The 19,253-nt window shown below is 35.3% G+C and overlaps 1 protein-coding gene across 1 annotated transcript in view; it reads left to right on the top strand.

Annotated features, from left to right (window-relative positions):
* Positions 1 to 7,051, top strand: part of ZNF704 (zinc finger protein 704) — a 306,810-nt gene extending 299,759 nt beyond the window's left edge. Inside the window, exon 9 of the mRNA XM_074278958.1 lies at positions 5,867 to 7,051. Coding sequence (XP_074135059.1) covers positions 5,867 to 5,978 — 112 coding nt within the window. The 3' untranslated portion in view covers positions 5,979 to 7,051. The remainder of the gene's footprint in view (positions 1 to 5,866) is intronic.
* The last annotated feature ends 12,202 nt before the right edge of the window (positions 7,052 to 19,253 follow it).

Here is a 19,253-nt window from a genome sequence, read left to right as displayed (position 1 = left end):
GAACCCCAATTGGGATTTTCTTGGAAAGATACTGGAATGGTTTGCCATTTCCTTCTCCAGCTCATTTTACAAATGAGGAAACTGAAGCAAACAGGACCAAGTGACTTACCCAGAGTCGCATAGCTAATAAGTGTCAGAGGCTAGATTTGAACTCAGGAAGATGAACCTTCCTGGACCAGTATTGGGTGTAAGGGGCCTGAGTATAGGAAGATTTAAGGAGCCTCTTCTGTTAAGGAATGTCAGGCTCAGGTGTGCCCTTGAGATTTGGCCCTAGGTAAGAAGGAACCAGCACATGCCCAGTGAGTACAGAAACAATGGAGCACAGAAGCCGTTGACTATGAGCATCTTCAGGAGGGTGAAATGATTGGTTTGAAGTTCCAAACCAGAGGAAAGAACTGAAGTGAAGCCAGAGGCACCATCTCTCCCACCCCCACCCCAAGACTAGAAGTATTTACATTAACAAGCTCTTATTTTTAAAAAAATGAATGAGCAGGCAAAGGAGAAAGAATCCAACAACAGAAAGTTACAGTGGAAATAGGGAAGACTGGGGTTCATCTTCAGAGGAGAATACTGAAGTTTAAAAAAGCCTCTCCTACCCCAAAGAGTCACAAATATGTGACAGTTTAAAAAAAAGACTCCCCAAAAAGAATTTATAGAAGAGGTCAAAAAAGACATTGAAAATCAAATGAAAGAGAATGAGAAAAAAAACTAAAAATAAAAAACTAAGAATTATCCAAGAAAAACAAAAAAAAATTATGAAAAGAAAATCAACCAAGAAATTATATATGTAAATATACATACACACAGATATAATGAAAAATAGAAGAGTATTTGAGATATTTTATAAGAAAAACAACAGATCTGTAGATCAAGAAGAGAAAACAAAAATAATTGGCCTAACTGAAAGCTATGACTACAAAAAGAATTTTGACACAATAATACACAAAATAATTAAAGAAAATTGTCCTGAAGTGATGGAATAAAAGGGGGAAGTAGAAGTGAAAAAAATCCACTGATTAAACATCTGAAAGAAATCCTACCCAAAAAAACATACAGAAACATCATTGCTAAATTTTGAAACCCCCAGATCAAGGAGAAAATTTTACAAGCAACAACAACAAACAAAAGAAACAACTCAAATATGTTGAAAGTTCAGTAAGAATTGCACAAGATCTATCAGCAAATACAATAAAGGACACTGGTTCTAGAATACCATATAGCAATAATCAAAAAAAAAAAAACTAGGGCCAAAAATATCATATGCACAGTAAAATTAAGTTTGAAATTGAATGGAAAAAAATTCACTACTGATTAGAGAAATGCAAATTAAGACAACTCTGAGATACCACTTCACACCTGTCAGACTGGCTAAGATGACAGGAACAAATAATGATGAATGTTGGAGGGGATGTGGGAAAACTGGGACACTGACACATTGTTGGTGGAGTTGTGAAAGAATCCAGCCATTCTGGAGAGCAATTTGGAACTATGCCCAAAAGGTTATCAAACTGTGCATACCCTTTGATCCAGCAATGCTACTACTGGGCTTATATCCCAAAGAAATACTAAAGAGGGGAAAGGGATCTGTATGTGCCAAAATGTTTGTGGCAGCTCTTTTTGTAGTGGCTAGAAACTGGAAGATGAATGGATGCCCATCAATTGGAGAATGTTTGGGTAAATTATGGTATATGAAGGCTATGGAATGTTGATTGCTCTGTAAGAAATGACCAGCAGATGAATTCAGAAAGGCTTGGTGAGACTTGCATGAACTGATGCTGAGTGAAGTGAGCAGAACCAGAAGATCGCTGTACACTTCAACAATTATACTGTATGAGGATGTATTCTGATGGAAGTGGATATCTTCAACATAGAGAAGATCCAACTTACTTCCAGCTGATCAATGATGGACAGATACATCCAGAGAAGGAACACTGGGAAGTGAATGTAAATTGTTAGCACTACTGTCTATCTACCCAGGTTACTTATACCTTTGGAATCCAATACTTAACATGCAACAAGAAAATTGGATTTGCACATGTATATTGTATCTAGGTTATACTGTAATACATGTAAAATGTATGGGATTGCCTGTCATCTAGGGGAAGGAGTAGAGGGAAGGAGGGGATAATTTGGAAAAATGAATACAAGGGATAATGTTATAAAAAAATTACTCATGCATATATAACGTCAAAAAAATTATAATTATAAAATTAATTTTAAAAATTGAATGGGAAAATGGACATTAATGAACTGTCAGATTTTCAGGATTTTTTCACAAACAAACCTTAATATAAGAGCAAACATCAAAGACTAATTTCAAGGGACTCAATAAGGACAAATTGTTTATATTTTATATGTGGAAATATAAGCCATATGCCTAATATTGTCACTAATAATTGGATAGTCCAAAAGAAAGATTGGGGTAGAGCTAAGTATGATGTGACTTCAAAAAAAATAAAATTGTATAGGAAAAGATAAAGAGTAATTATGCTATGCAAATGAGGTATAACAGCAAGAACAGCCATAGGGATTAAATGTGGGAGGAGGGTTAGTAGTTCTGAATCCTACTTACATCAGGAATGGATTAAAGAGAGAACATTACATATGCATCCAGAAGGATATAACACCCTCCAAATCTATAAAGAAATAAGAGGAGAAGGGAATAGAATAAGGCAAAGTATAGAAAGGTGTGTAGATTAAAAGGGAGTAGAATAAGATGTATGAATTAATAGGAAAAGGATAAAGAGGGAGGAAAAGAGGGGGTTAAGATAAAAGAGGGATATTTAGGAGGAAGTTGGGGAGGGGGTATTAAATAATAGCAAGGCAAATTAACCAGCAGAAGTAAAGTAAAAGAGTTAGAAGGGATAGGAAATAAGGGATATGTACAAACATACTAACAATGATCAGGAGTAGAATTCATTAGGAGAAAAAAGTTGGCGTAGTAATCATTGATCTCAAAGTCAGAGTTAAAAAAGATTCATTCAAGAAAGAAATCTACATTATATGTCAGTCATATTATTATTGGTTTAGATCTGTATTTATAGGTGTGTGTATATATATATGTATGTATGTATGTATGTGTGTATATATATAAATATATATATGTAAATATATATATATAAATATATCTGTGTTTAACCATTGCTGCTTGGGGGAAATAAGAAAAAGGAAAGGGGGAAAAAGAATAAAGTAAAAAGTGCACCTCAGAGAACAAAAGAAACTCTACAAGAAAGCAAAGAGGGATAATTCTGAATACATGTTCTATTATTATGTACTCCTTCTTGAAGTAGAAATTTATTGTTTTATGTTTTGAATCCTCCCTTATGTTTTGCTGTGCACATGACAATTTTTTTTCTATTTTTTATTTGTTTTAAATAAATAAAGAAAAACAACTTTTGGAAATTGTAAGAATGATGATCTTTACAATGACTACCCATGATTTCAGAGGACTAGTGATGAAAATCAAATAGTTGAATATTTGCAAATATGTAAAATATCCAGATGACAAAGTAAAACTAGAGAATTTAAACAACCCAATTTCAAACTGTACATGGAGTCCCAAAGAAAAAACTCCCAGACCAGATAGCTTCACAAGTAAATTCTACAAAGCATTCAAACAATTAATTCTAATATTATGTAAAAATAGTTTGCAGAAATAGCAGAAGATAAGTTATCCCACCAAATTCCTTCTGTGACATACAGTCATGATTCATAAACCATAAGTTAAACCATAAAAGGATAATATAGTTCAATATCCCTAATGAACATTAATGCAAAATATTTTAGCAAAGAAATTAAAATAACATATCACAAAGATTTTATACTATGATTAGATTAGATTCATACTAGTAATGCAGAATTAGTTTAATAAAAGGAAGACTTTAAACTTTATTTCCCATATTGATAATAAAATGAGCATAAATTATATGATCATATGAAGAGGTGCAGTAAATGCTTTAAACAAAATACATCTATTTCTGTTACAAAACACAAAGAAGGCATGGGAATTAATGGAGTTTTCATCAAAAAGATAACTAGTGTGCTATATATCTAAAATGAAGAGTTCCCATTATATATAATGGGGATAAATTAGAATCCTTTTCAATAAAATCAGATATAATAATGATGTCCATTATAGCCACTTCTATTTGATATAATACCAGAACTGCCAGCTTCAGCATTAAAACAAGAAAAAAAATAACTGAGGGAATAGGGAATAAAGAAGAAGGCAAAATTATTACATTTTGCAAAAGAAATGATAGTATATTAAACCTAACCAACTAAAAATTAATTGAAACAATATTCAGCAAACTTATGTGATATAAAATAAACCCACGTAAGTCATCAGCATTTCTATAGAATACCAATAAGAATTGGTATGAATATAAACCTAGAGATCTTTAATAGAATATAGGACTTTTGTATATTTCTCATGAAAAGCCTATAGCTAAGAAAGAAGAAATTATTCAGACATTCTTGGCTTCCCATTAGGCATGTTCTCAGCATTTCATTCCTTACCTTCATCTCTAGCACCTCACATCCATCAAAGCAACATGGCACCCTTGTTACAATCTCATTTTCCCAGGTTTCTCTGAAACTGCCTACTCATCATTTCTTACACTATAATAATATTCCATTATACTCACCTATCACAATTTGTTCAGTCATTCCCCAATTAAAAAGCATCCCCTCAATTTCTAGTTCTTTGCCCACACACACACAAAATCTGCTATTGATATTTTTGTGCTTATAGGTTCTTTCCCTTTCCCTCTGTTTTTAATTGTGGGTAAGGAGGGGAAGAGCGATAGCAATGCCAAAAAGAGGTCATTCAGATATTTTTAAATTCACAAATTAGAACAGAAGTTCAAAAAGAAACACAAAAAAGCAGGATAGCCTTGAAATGAACATGTGGGATTTATTACATAGTTTTGAAAAGGGAAATATGAAATAGAGATTCATAGTTTCATATGTGATCCTTTTATTGTACTCTTCTGTATATATGAAAATCTTTTTTTTTTCTGTTTAAATTCAGGAGAAAAAAAAGAAAGGAAAAGGAAACCTCAAGGAGTAACATTGTTTTATGAATACTTAAGCTCTTTTTTAATTTAAAAAAAACTAATTCATGAAGAATCATAGACTTAGACCTGTGTGGTACCTTAGACACCATCTAACCCAATATCCTCTTATTACAGATAAAAAAAAAAAATCAATGGTGAATTATTCGAGGACACATAGGTAGGAAGCAGCCAAGACAGAACTTAATCTCAGGTCCTCTGACTCCAAAGCCAGTGTTTTGCCACATATACCACCTTTAAAAATGTTTAATGAAGTTCCATCCCCAACCCAGAAAGAGGGAGATTGAAATTTAAGAGGTACAGTAAGGTGTCCAATTAGGTAGGCCTTATAATTCAGTGATATGATTCCCAAAATTTAATAATCATTTGAAATCCCAGATAGTATTCCATTTCTTCTTAAGTTTCTACTAGGGTTTTTTTTTTTCTGCTTTTAGGAGACAAATATATTTTCAGTAACCAGCACAGTACTTAGTACATAGTAGGTACTTAATAAATGCTTACTAATAAATTGAAGATAATTAATATTTATATAGAGGTTCCAGGTTTGTCTCATTTCATCCTCACACAGCCCTGTGAAGAAGGTACTACAGATATTTTTGTCCCTATTGCAACTGAGACTCAGGGAAGTGAAGGCCTTTGCCTTAACTATTTTAAGTGTTTGGGGAAGGATTGAACCTAGAGGTTCTCCTAATTTCAAGACCAGAATTCTTGACCTGCTCTACCACAGTGCACATTTTAAGAGGAGGTCCTAAGAACTGCCATTGATTAGATGCTTCTTTTCTGTCTTACAGAAAGCCACGGGGGGAGGGCAAGAAATGCCGGAAGGTTTATGGCATGGAGAATCGAGATATGTGGTGCACTGCCTGCCGTTGGAAGAAGGCCTGCCAAAGGTTCATTGACTGAAGAGCAGAAGCCTCAAAGGTGCGGGGTGTGGATGCCCAAGAGCCTGCCTACAGCTGCCCTTGACACTCTTCCTGCCCTCTCTTTCCACTCCTGGTTTTGAAAAGAGCTTTTTTTGCATTAACCACAAAAATGCATTCGTAGCCAAGGTGAAGCCCTTCAAGAAACCTGTGTGTGGAAGAACAGCAAAAAATTTTAAAATAACTAGCATCACCAACCAGTATCCAATCTGGAGCAGCTATAACTTTTTTTTAGTTAAAAAAAAAAAAAAGTTAATTTTTTTGCTCTGTGACTTCCTTACCACCCTGGCCCCAGTAGATCTTGTAACTGTACTGTGAACTTCTGTAGCAGTTAAAACAACAAACCCTTCTTGCCCTAGAATGGAGGTATCTTTTGCTATGTTTTCTGACTAACATACCTTCCAAGATTTTTTTCTGACACTTTAAAAAAAAACAACCTACCACATAAGCTACAGTTTATTCAACAGCATTTGTACAAAGAATGGACTCTACTCCTTAATTCCCAATGTGAACAGTCTTGCTTCTCTTTCCCATTTGACTCCTTGGAGCCATGCATATTCTGCTGTGCTATAGGGACAAACAGCACTCATGATTTCTTTTCCATTTGGGGTTTTCTTTAAAAAAAAAATGGCCACACACCAGAAGTCCTGTGGGAGCTATTAACCTGTAAGCCCCTTGGGACTTTTAAGAACACACAAAAAAATAACATATGATGGAAATCACCAGCAAACTTCAGCCACGAGCTGAGATCAGGAAATCCAATTATCATCATTGGTAAACATCTGGGAGCTTCATTTGGTTTCCCAAGAAGCTTTTTCTAATTGCTTGGCTTTCTATGATGTAGTGGCCATGCCATGAGAAGCAGCTTTCTGCTTCTCTCTACCTTGTTTCAACTCCATCAAGAACTGGTCCATGTAGCCATCTGGGTAACCCTTAATCCTTTTTTTCAGGGATGTGATCCAAACCAGCAGCTCAGCTCTGTTTACTATTATTGCTTGTTTGTGAGACTGTTGCCAGTGTAATGGGTCACTAGTCCTTTCCATAAAAAAAGAAAAATTCTTCAACTGTTTTCAGAAAAGGTATAAAAATCAGAAATGTCCCATACAGACCTGTGAGGCTGGCTTTAAGTGCAAAGCAAGCCTACATGGTGTCATCCATTCTAAAACATCATTTTGAAGTTAGAAAACCAATTCCTATTTTGAGTGCACTTTTATAGATTTTTTATGCTTTTTGCATGTCTGGTATATGGGTTACTGAATACTATAGATCTTTATTGGGGTTAATGCAAGATACAGACCTTTATTTTTTATCATTTGAAAAATTTGGGGCTATTTATTGATAATTATCTGAATGGAGAAAATACAGTAAACAAAAGGAAAATGCCATGTTGGATGTATACAAGGTGTAGTTATAGGAATATCTCTGTTTAGTAGGGTTAACATTTTTAAAACATGTTATGTGTAGGATCTAAGGCCTTAGCTTACAAAAAAATTTATTTGAGAGCTAGGCCCAGCCCTACAAATACAAATAAGTTAATTTTCTATCCAATCTAAAACTTATTGCCCTACTTAAACATTAACCTTGTGCAAAGAAGAATAGCACCTTAGAGATGTATTGTGTAGAACTCGAAAATTATCATCAGCCATAGGAATGTTAAAATAAAATTGCACAAAGGAAGGGTGTTACTGTGTTTAGAAATTGTATATACTTACATATACAAATTTCTAAAATGAAATCTTTTTTATACCTGACTTTCCTTTTTATATTAAAAAAAATAACAAAAGGAAGTACAGGTAAGTTGCACAGTGCAATATTCTGGCCTCCATTATTTATGCTTAATTTTTGGCACATAGAGAATCATGATCTTTTGTTTCTTATGGGTTAATGACCAGCCTGGTTTTACCATTTCAGTTTTAGTCAATTCTACTGATAATTCTTTAAAACTCCTTTAGCTCCAGATATTGGAAAATACCATTTGTACAACCCAACTTTAGTACCAGAATTCTTAGGGGGAAAGTATTTTTAATACTAACTATATAGTATGATATTCCCTGAGTCAGCCATGAAAACAGTCTTTGAAAAATTCCATCAATTTTTTCACATATTTATTTGCCCCTAGTCTCACCACCCCCTCAAAAAACAAGATTCTTTTTTTTCCCTCTCGTCATTGTGCCTATCGTACAACTGTCTTAAACCAAGATAACACTACTCACCTACTCAGTAGGATGGTTTTATGTATGGTTAAGGATTTATTCTGATTTCTTTTATGACTATTTAATATGATCAATGATCAGAATTAAGGCCTCCATCTGTGACTACAAAATGGAATTTTGTCTACTCTGAAGCTCCTTGACCTATTTGCAGATAGAATCTATTCCTTGGTTTTGTTTGTCTGATTTATTAGCCGATAATGAAGAACTGAATTCTCCACATTCCATGAGACCTAGGTGTAGGGGAGAGCTCTGCACAGGATCAGTTTCTGTGGCCATTGTACTCAGCCCCTACCTCCATCCCCCTTTATCCCCACCCCCAAGGAGATATTCCACTGTGGATGATGTTCTCCAGAAATACTTTAGATAACCTTCCCTTCCCAACTTCAGTCATCATCTGATTTTCAGAACCAGTATAGCTGTAATGAGAGGCATCTGCATCCCAGCCACTTACTTCCCTAGAGTGCCTACACAAAACATCACTTCGGTTTAAAGCAAGAGTTCCTAACTTTGGGGGAGGTCATTGACTCTTTTGGCAGCCTCGCTAAGTCAATGGACCCCCTCTCAGAATAATAGTCTTAATAGATATTGTTATAAAGAAAATCAGTTATACTGAAATAAATTACCAAAATACTTTTTAGAGCACAAGTTTGTAGATCCCAGGTTAAGAACTCCTGGTTTAAAACCATCATTGTTCATACTGAGTCACCAAATCATCCAAGGATGAGCAATAAAAAAAAAAAAGGTGCAGAGATTTTCATTCTAACTGGTTTCTAGACAGCAGGTTTTTATTGGGCACTAGACTATGTTCCAAGGCTAGGGATACACAGCCCTGACTTTGCTTTCATAACATATATCTGTATTGACATATGAACAACCCAAACCCCATATTTTGGTATTTAAGGTAGCTGGGAGATATGTTTTTCCTAGCTGACCTACAAGAAGGGGAATTGTGACTTCTTAAATATAAACTTAGGAAGGTTGTGGTGGTGATGGTTGTTGTTTTTAATCCAAAAAATAATTCTAATCTATAAAAACAAATTATTTTATCTATTTTTAAAAGAAGTTGGGTAATTTGGTTATAATTACTTATTTCATGCCAAATTAAACTATACGTTCATTTTATGTTATGTTGGTCAATATATCATCTTAATTCTTCATTTGGTAGTTGGAAGAAGAGGAAGGAAAGAAGTTGACTTCATTCTAAAAGCTCCAGTTACCCTCTTGCTACTTATATAAATGCCTGGTTGCAACACACTGGAGCTCTGCCCACACAGAAGGAGTGGCAAGAATATGAATTAAGGTCCAAAAATATTTCCAAACTCATCTCTATGATTGTCATTTTGATTTTTCACAAAGTTTCCTGTCTTCTCTATAGAGGGCGTTTCTTTACTGCCAACACTGTAGAGCCCAAATATCTGAAAAGACAATGATACCCTATATGTACTGTGATCAGCATGGCCACTTCCAAAATCAGGCATCCTTTATCTTAATAATTCTTATAAAAAGCTTTTGCCAAAGCTCCTCAGTGCTTTCCAGTAGAGATGTACCAAACTTCCTTGAAAGGAGAACTTGAAAAGAAGAGAAGAAGGTTCCTATAGGGGGACTCAGGTGGGAGATGGGGGAAGAGACCTATGGCAGCATAGGCAGTTCATCTACCTTGCACAGATTTGAGTGGTGCTATGACCAAATTGATTTTAGGGGCTCACCCTTGCACCTCAAATCATGACACCATCATGGCTCTCTGAAAAGAAAACAGACTGCAGGCTCATCTAAGGAAGAGGGAAAAGGCCTGACGAACAAAAGCTTCCCTTACCTGGATAGAAAGGTCACCTCTCTTCCTAATACAAAACACAGCATGGATGCTCCCACCCCATCATTCCATACATGTTGGCCATTTTTTCTTCTCTAGCTGGGAGCACTGGGGGTAGTCACAAGCAATGAATTCACTCACCCAGCATACTCTGTGCTCTGCAGCATATTTTGTCCATAAACTGTGACCTGGGAGGCACAAAGGGAGATAAATGCTGTGCTGAAGTACCACTTTTTATTACAGAATTGCCTTTCTGGTCATAACTGTTATCTGCAAATGAAACTTTTCAGCTGAGTGATGCAGTTGTTATAGGCCTTTGACTTTCCATGAAATTTTAGCATAAGGATTCATTTGCATGGTAGAAATGAGTTCTGAAAATGAAGTCTAACCTATGAACTTCAAAGTTGATAATTAAATGTAAGTGGACTTTGTCTTTTACTTTTACTAAGCTACACTGGAAAGCAGCTCTCAGTTCTAAATCCAGAATCAGTGCTGCAAATGTTTTAATTTTTTTTTCCTCTCAAAGGCTTCAATGGAAAGGGGAAAATGCAGCATTCATCTAGCCTGAGAAGTGACTAAAATTGTATATAATAATAGCTCGCTTTTAGACAGTGCTTTACCATTTACAAAGCACTTTACACACAGTCTCATTTAATCCTATGAGAGCAGTAGGGGAAGTGTTATTCACCCTCCTCTCACTTTTAATATAAAGTAGAATACCTTGGTAATAGTTGCAAAATAATGTAAATAGTACTCATTTCCTCAGGGAAAATTAAAGGGCAGAACATTTGTAAATTAGGTCTGGTGGACCCTAACAGGAGTAAGAGTTTTAATATGTATTTTTAGTGTTTTTTCTAGTCAAAGCTATGTAGCAAAATGAAGATGATGTCTAAATTCAGAGAAGACCACAGTAAAGGGGAGGCCACTGTCTTAGGTAGCATGCAGCTCCTCCCCTCTGTGTGAGTCTCCCTTAAGGAATAGGTATATATTTATAGCTGATCTGAAGTTCTAAGATTGGATTTGAATCCCAAACAGATATTGCCTGTGGCTTCTCCAGCCCTGCAGTTGTTTGTTGACTTTGTATAAAGCTTTTTTGAATGTACTTGTAAACATGAAGTTTTGTCATCTCCTTCTACAATCCCTCAGTTAAATAGCTATATTATAGAAGTGGAAGTCTGTACAACAGAAGCAGTTTAAAATGTGTTTTGCACTCCATAGCATGCTGTAGTGCAAACCTAGAAGTACCTTCATGGGTAAGGTACTCCTTTCTTCCAGATACTGTCAAATTTAGATCGATCTTGCTTCATGTCTTCTGTAGCGCTGACCCAAGTGGAAGTCAGGTAGAATTCATGAATATAAATGAGAGCCAAAGCAGGTTAGGATTCATGAATACAAATGTGGTTGTGGAGCATATTATAGAGTGCTCTAGGCACACAGGTCTAGTAGAAATTCATCTCCATGAGAAAACAACTACCAGAGCTGCACATAACAAACTCTCCACCTTCCTCAAGCCTACAGCAATTTCTCCTTATTAGAACTTCTTGGTAGAGTCTTTTTGCATCTCAGTTTGATCATTCAAGTAGCATTAAAACTTTTAGGTGACATTATTAACATTCACTCTCACCCGGATAGCTTATAGAAATAAAAATTACTCTAGACTAATAGGTTTTCTCTGTATAGGTATCAATCCTGCCTTGTAAGTCCCCAGGAAGCATAACTGAATGATTTCCCAGGCTTATGTTTGTCATAGGAATGGTAATCAAAGGAGGGATTATTCTTCTGATCATTTTTATACATAGTTTTTTGTTTAGTTTGCTTTTTTCACAAGACAATCTCATTCTGTGTAACTTTGCTATTAGTCTGGGATTCAGAATGCTATTTGATCAGATCAGTATGTAAATTTAAATAACACTAAAATTAACTTAATTTGATTTTGGGGAGTTTTTTTTTTAAGCCTGTTTAAAAATCTCCACCCTTCTAAGAAGCAAGAGACTCTACTAATAAGTTCTGGTGCTTGACCTCTTGAGGGGACCAAAAACATTTTTCAAGATGCCCGGTGCTTTGTCAGCAGCACAGGCTGCATCCTTGTGGTTAGAGATGCTATTCATCTCCATGAAGCACACCTAGGACAGTGTTTCTATCAGGCAAGAAGGAGGAGGAGCAGCCTTTAATACCAACAATGCAACTCACTCCCTAAACAAAGGGCTTCACCACTTGGACTCCTAGTGACAGGTCACTGCCTAGGTCTCTTATCTCACTGCAGCAAGGACAAGAATAGGTTAAACTGAAGATGTACAATAAGAGAATCCCCAAGTTCATAGTTCTTCTTTTCCATTATCATTACTAGAACCTAAAATGGTGTTTCAGAGTACTGTGGTTTGAAGAAGACATTCCAAAAGAGACATTTTTCTATGCCATTTTAAACTAACAACTTTGACTGTTAGTCAAAAGAGGCATGTTTTTTTTATTGGTCATGTATTTACTTGTGTAAGACACTCAGTATGAAGTTACTAGCTGCCAGTCCTACAGATGAGTTTAGTCTATGGGAATTGTGAAAGTGTATGTAATGTGAGAAATCAGTCATCATTGGGTAAGATAAGATTTTTTTTTTGATCTATCAGCTCAAAGATAGAATTCATGGGGAATCATCAAGATTTGGGGTTCTTTAGTTCCCAAAATTAATTATAATCTCTTTAGTGAGGCCTCTCACTAATAAACCAAATGCTTAATCTTTTGACGTGAGAAATATACTCATAAGGGATGACAGGTTATAAGAAAGTGACTGTGTTCTCAAGAGTCAAGTAGGTTAATCAAAACAATTTTTTTAAATTAAAAATGAGGTTGATATGCTAGAGATCTTAATTCCTGCCTAAACATTTTTGGCTTCATTTAAACAATACTGCAGTATCTATATATTTTATTCAGATCTATTGCAAGATGCTTCAGATGTATGTCATCACCTAGGTTTTCAGGGGAGGGGAAATGCCCTGTTAATCTCAAATTTGTGGGGCAGTTTAGGTGTTACAGTGGATAGAGTTCCAGACCTGAAGTCAGGAAGGCTCATTTCCTAATTTAAAAATCTGGCCTCAGACACTTAATTAGTTATGTGACCCTGGACATTTTACTTAACCCTTTTTGCCTCCATTTCCTCATCTGTAAAATGAGTTAGAGAAGGAAATAGTAAACCACTCTGGTATTTTTTACAAAGAAACCCCTAAATGGGGTCACAAAGAGTCGATCATGACTAAAATAACTGAACAATCTTAAGTACAAACTGGAATGTAGAGGGTAGATGCACATCCAATGGTTTATCTCCTTTGAGGTAACCAGGAAGGCAGACAACCATGTGAACTCAAAAAGGCCTTAAAACTGAAAACTTGAGGGATTATGATGGATCCTAAGATTGTAGATTTACAGCTGGAAGTGACATTATATAATTCATTTAGGAAACTAAAGTCCAGACATGAAGTGACTTGTTCAAGATCACAAGGGGTAGTCAATGACAGAGCCAGGTTTCAGTCACAGACCCTTTAACTCCAGTGCTCTTCCTACTAAACCAAGCTGAGTCCTGGGAAGCTTTGTATAGCCCGTAGATCTTGGTGATACACAGGTCAAGTTCCCAATCGATTTTTATTACTTTTTTTAAACCAAAAATATTTGTTTCACCTAAAGGTAGACTGAGCCTTACTGAAGGTATACAGTATATTCTGTAGTCAGAGCCAGCATTGTATCATATCTCCCTTGGTCTTTCAGTCTCATGCATGAAGAAGTTAAAAACCTTAGCTGTTTAGTGAAGAGAGAAGTCAGTGAGGTCATATCTCACCAGAAATTATTTTTTACTGAAGACAAATTCAGAAATGTGATATCCTCAGACTTCTGTCTAAACAAAAGTCATCAAAGCATGATCAAAGTTAGCTCTCCTGCTGGCATGGAGTACCCAGTAGCACTGAAAAAAAACTGCAATTGTAAGCTTTCTTACTGATATAACTACCGCAACCACTGTGATGAGAAGGGGGTAGCCCAGGAGAGCTGATGCACCTTTAGAGCAGCCAGCAAGGGAGTCCTCTGCAATTATTGTAAGATAACACACTTTGCTTTCTAATGCCAAAGCCCTTTGCCATATTCTCAGCCCTTTTCCATGTTCCTTCCATCTCTCCACCCAACAAGTTTTCACTATGGAACCACTATTCTTTTCTGACCTAGTAAAATTCTTGTCACCTTACTACTATAAAACTTGTGTGTGTATTCTGGAGCTTCCCCCTGGATCTCAAAGGGAGATTCTGTGCAAATATTAAAACATATGTATATATAAGCTTCTCTGAGAGCAGTTTAGGGAATTAGCCATGGCTATATCTCGGAAAGATTAGTTAGAACATTATTCATTCATTTGAATAGCTAACCTAAATAATTTTTAAATCCTATGTTAAAATTGAGTGCTATTAGTTTTAAAGACAATGTGATTTTTAAGTTATTCCTAAGTAAGCACATGGAATTAAGTCTTTGAAGCAGTCCCAGAAGGTTAAGTTGAGAATGATTAAAATCTGCTCCTTTTCAGAGTCAGTTCTAGAGCAGATCCAATGGATTAGGGTCTAAATTGATCAGGGAAATCTGTCCAGAAACATTTGATACCCCAAAGGCAACCCAGATGCTGAGATGAGCCTGGGGATCAGCTTCAGAACTAATTCAGATTGAAAAAAAAAAGGAAACAAATCTAAGATGGTATAAAAATTAGTTAATAGAGCATGGGTGTGTGTGATAGAGCTCGTTTGAAGCAGCTTGTGAAAGCTGATTTTTAAAATTTTTAGTATAAGATTGACAAACACTACAAGTCAGGACTTGATTTATTATTTTGTTGGTCATTTAGACTTAAGAAAGTATTTAAGAAAACGTTATTAATGAAGACTAAGCTTGTCAAAATTGTTGTCAAATAAATACTTACCAACCTACCCCTATCATAGGGTCACTGTAGAATGGAGAAGGTACCCATGCTTTACTTGTGGTCTGAACTCAAACCCCCATACAAGCCTGCATAGAGAGTGATTTCAGGATGGGAAGCTAAGTTTACCAGGTAAGAGTTACTTGGTAGATAGAGAACTTTTCAGTGCTATTTCAGAAGGAACACATAGCCTACTTCTTGCTATAAGAATTGTCAGATATCTGTATTTAATTCACTAGAATTAATCTTCTCAATTTCCAACACATTCCTAGCTGAAGTATCTTCTTTATCAGTGTCAAAAATGATTCTAAATAACAAGAATTTTATTCTTCAAACAGATTTATGACAATTGGAAAAGAATAATAAAATAGAACATGAAAATAAAATAAAATATTCTATCTAATTAATCTGCACTCTTAAAATTTTAAACACCAAATAAGTCCCGAATTGCCAAATAAGTTTTTCCTACCCTGAAAAAGTGGGGTTTCTTTACTTCTAGAGGTTTCATTTTTTTTTTACTTAACCATGGGAGTAAATCAGTACAAAAATTAAAACCTAAATGAAAATTTAAAGGGGGGGAGGGAAAAGCCAATTGAGAAAATAAAATATTGAGTCAAAGTTGGATATTTCCTTTATTGGAGTTATTCAAATTCTGGTATAGTTTTTTGTTTTGTTTTGTTTTAATTGAGCACAGTAAATAGCTTAAGGAAAATGATGTATTAATGGGTTTTACTCTACCCTTCTATTACTTTATCAGCTTTGATCCTTAGTCATCTCACTATTTATCAAAGAGCTACCAGAGGCTTCTGGAAACCTTGCATCCCTGTTCCTTACTTTCAAGGAGGTGAATATAATACTATAGTGGCTCTCATTATGGGAAATTCATTATAATTTACTAATTCAATTACTCTGGTTACAAATTTATAAATGCACATGTCCCAAAAGTTTCTTCTATAATGAATTGAATGTTTTAGATGTTGTTTTTCTGATGTGAAATGTATAATATTAAAAGGAAAATTTACACCTCCTTAGGTAATATACAGGAAATATACACTCTAAAAACAAAATCTTATTTTGTAGTGGTTGACAACAGCTTTTTGACTGTTGGGATTATAAAATTATCTGGACAAATAGATGGAGAAGTGTATTGATATACACCTAAAAGTGAATCTTTTTCAATTGATTTAGCATAGTAGCTCTGGAAATCTGAACTTTGCACATATACACACACAAATAAGAAGCTGCAGGCTTTTGAAAGAAGACAGATGATTACATTCTGCTGCTTTCTTTTTTTTCACAAGTTCTATCAGGTTTAGCACCATAGGCATAGTTACCAAGTATGTTCCAAAGAGTGGTCCCTTTATTAATGCTATCAAAAAATACCGCACAAAATTCTTAAGTCTAAATATTGCATTTGATTCCCAGCAGCCATTCTATTTTATTCAGAAAATTAATGAATAGATATAGCAGCTCAGGGAGAAGGTGAAAAGGTTTATCTATTAAGAAAATATCTTCCTTTCATTTGATCGGATTTCTGAGGGCTAATTCTTACCTTTTATTTAAGTTGTCTTCTATCACTGTTTATTTTTTAAAGGCAGGACCAACACCACCTTAGAAGTGGTAAGTGAGCTAAAGAAAGAAAAGGATTATCCATCGCCTAGTTCTTGGCCTCAGTTTCCCTGTTTCCTAGCCAATGGGAACTGTAGAGTTTGAAGGGATATGTTTTCTTAGTAACTACTTGAATATTTTCTGTCCTTTGAATGGCTCAGACTGATTAATTGAACAGCCTAGCTTACAATGAAATGTTGATGTTTAAGCTATTTATCAAAAGAATATAACCACAGGGCCAAGTTTGCACAGGACAGCAGAATTCTAGGAGTATCTTGCTGCTGCTGCCATTACGCAGCTGATTTATACTTCTGGGTCAAGAGAAGGTCCACTGGGGGATAAATTCATTGTGGCTGGCAAGGCAGGTCCCATACCTGATCACCACCTTCCTTCAGGGAGAAATTTTCATCTGTCTGAAAAGCTTAGATGATCAGAGAACAGCTCCGTGAATGCACAACCTGCTTTATTCACCACAGAAATGTCTGTTTGAGCTGTGATAGCTGGCAAAAGCAAGATAATCTTTTTGGATTTAATAACTGTTGCATTAATTGCCCACTCCTATCAATAGCATGGTTGTAGGGAAAAATTAAATGTAGCAATCAGAACCAATGACTTTTATTCCAGAACAAAGATCTTATGGAGACCCACATTTACAAGGACCATTTCATATTTAATCTCCACTCACTTCAGGGCATATTCTTAACTCTCCATTGCATAAGAAATGGACTAGCCCTGATTATTTGAATAAGCAATGTCTTCTCCTGTATAATAACTTTAGTTTAATCATCATTAAAGGAGAAGGCAGTTGTGACCCCAAAACATGTTTAAACATCTCTACAAGGCTGCGAAAACTTTCTCCTCCATTGGAAGTCAAAATATGAAATGTTCTGGCTAAGCCTACCATGGATTACAACGTTGTAGGGAGGAGATATTGCCCCCAGCCCCAGTTTGCTGCTGTCTGAATTCATGTTATGAAATATCCCGTCCAAGATATCAGCATTATCTAATGACAGGATTTCCTCAAATTCAGGATGAAAAGTATGACTTTGTAAATCAGACTCTTGTTGGTATCTTAAAACATTCTTTAGCTTCTTAAATATTGATGGTTCTGACTTTTATCAATGTCTGGGTAAGAAAAAGGCCTTGTTAGTGTATTCATGGAATATTTTGGAAATCCCCTTCAGCTGCTATTGGAGAGCTTTAGAAGAGACTTAGCAACACGATACGGATTTTAGGGACTAAGGTAGGTAAAACTAAAGAGCTCAGCACCCTGAAAATATTCCTATTTTGTGTCTTCAATCAATGAAAATATCCTAGATTTAAAATAATATAGGGATTGGATTATATGTTAGCTATTTAAATTATACTATTCATTACTAAACGTTTCCTTGCAACAGAAATTTCTTGATATGCCCTAACTTTCCTATTTTTCTACATTAAGTGGTTAGGAAATATTCTGCCATTTAGACATATTCTATATTGAATAACCAGGTCCTGGTGCAGTTTCCAGCACGTTAACTGTATCAGTAACCCAATAGACTTTTTAGAAGAGCTCAGGATAAGAAGAAATTTGCTAGGTCCCAAAGGGTTCATGAGCACTATTAAATGCAACTACTGAGAAAAAATCAGTAGCATTTTTCGGATGGGGGTGGGTGGGTGGGAGGACATAACGACTACGGCAAATCTCACCTGCACCCAGCCCATATTGAGGTTTAAAAAAACCTCTGCTCCTGAAAATCAAGCCATTTTTTAACTAATTTCAAACACCAAATCCAAAACCAACAATATAACAAAATTATTATTTGTTTTTAGAATGGGATACATAATAGATAGAAATGCTGACCAAGAAAGCCTAGGTTTGGGGGTGATATCTATGTGATAGAGAACAAAGAGTAAAAAGGAAAAAGGGAAAGTAACCAATCTTCCTATTATTATCATTAAAGTGACACTTTCTTTTTAATTAGGCACGGATTTCGAAGTTAGATGATTAGATGGTTAGAAATACAATGTGATGGGGAAAGTGATGGTGAAGAACTTGCTTACAAAAGTCTTTAATATTAGTGAATGAATGTAAACAGTTCCAAGCTATGCATTTTCATACTTTTCATCAATTAACATGTATTTTGTATGGAGTCCAAGTAAGCTTTTTGTTCCCCATAGATGTTCATTATTGCAAATGTTACATTAAAAACTTTGACTGCATGTCCTCACCGGGAACGTTAGATGCCCATCTATCTAGTTTTTTGAGCTAATGTGCTTTTTTTAAAGTCACAGTGCATTTAACTTCAGACTATCATCTTTATGTAATATACAAGTCCATCCATTTTACTGGAGAAATGACAAATGTTTTCTATTTTACCCATGGAGCAAAATGCTGGCTATATTAAGTGTATATTCTTTCTTTAACAAGTGTGATAACTCGGGACTCCAAACTGTATACAGTTTGTAGGTACTTGCATAGGATAGCTGCAATATGAATGCAATAGATGTTTTCTTCCTCTGTATGTGTGTGTGTGTGTATGTATGTATGTATGTTTTTTAAGTCCAAGGGTGAGGGTGGGGGGTGTTTAAAAGATTTGGGTTATATAATTTCAAATCAATAACATGGAAATATTTTCTTCTTTAAAGCAAACCATTAATTTCTTTTTTAAAAATAGCATGGAGACATTTTCCTTTGTTTTGGAATTTTTA

Source organism: Sminthopsis crassicaudata, chromosome 1, assembly GCF_048593235.1.
Source record: "Sminthopsis crassicaudata isolate SCR6 chromosome 1, ASM4859323v1, whole genome shotgun sequence".
Taxonomy (NCBI): Eukaryota; Metazoa; Chordata; class Mammalia; order Dasyuromorphia; family Dasyuridae; genus Sminthopsis; species Sminthopsis crassicaudata.
Note: the sequence above shows the minus strand (reverse complement) of the source record. Positions and strands in the feature narration are given on the sequence as shown.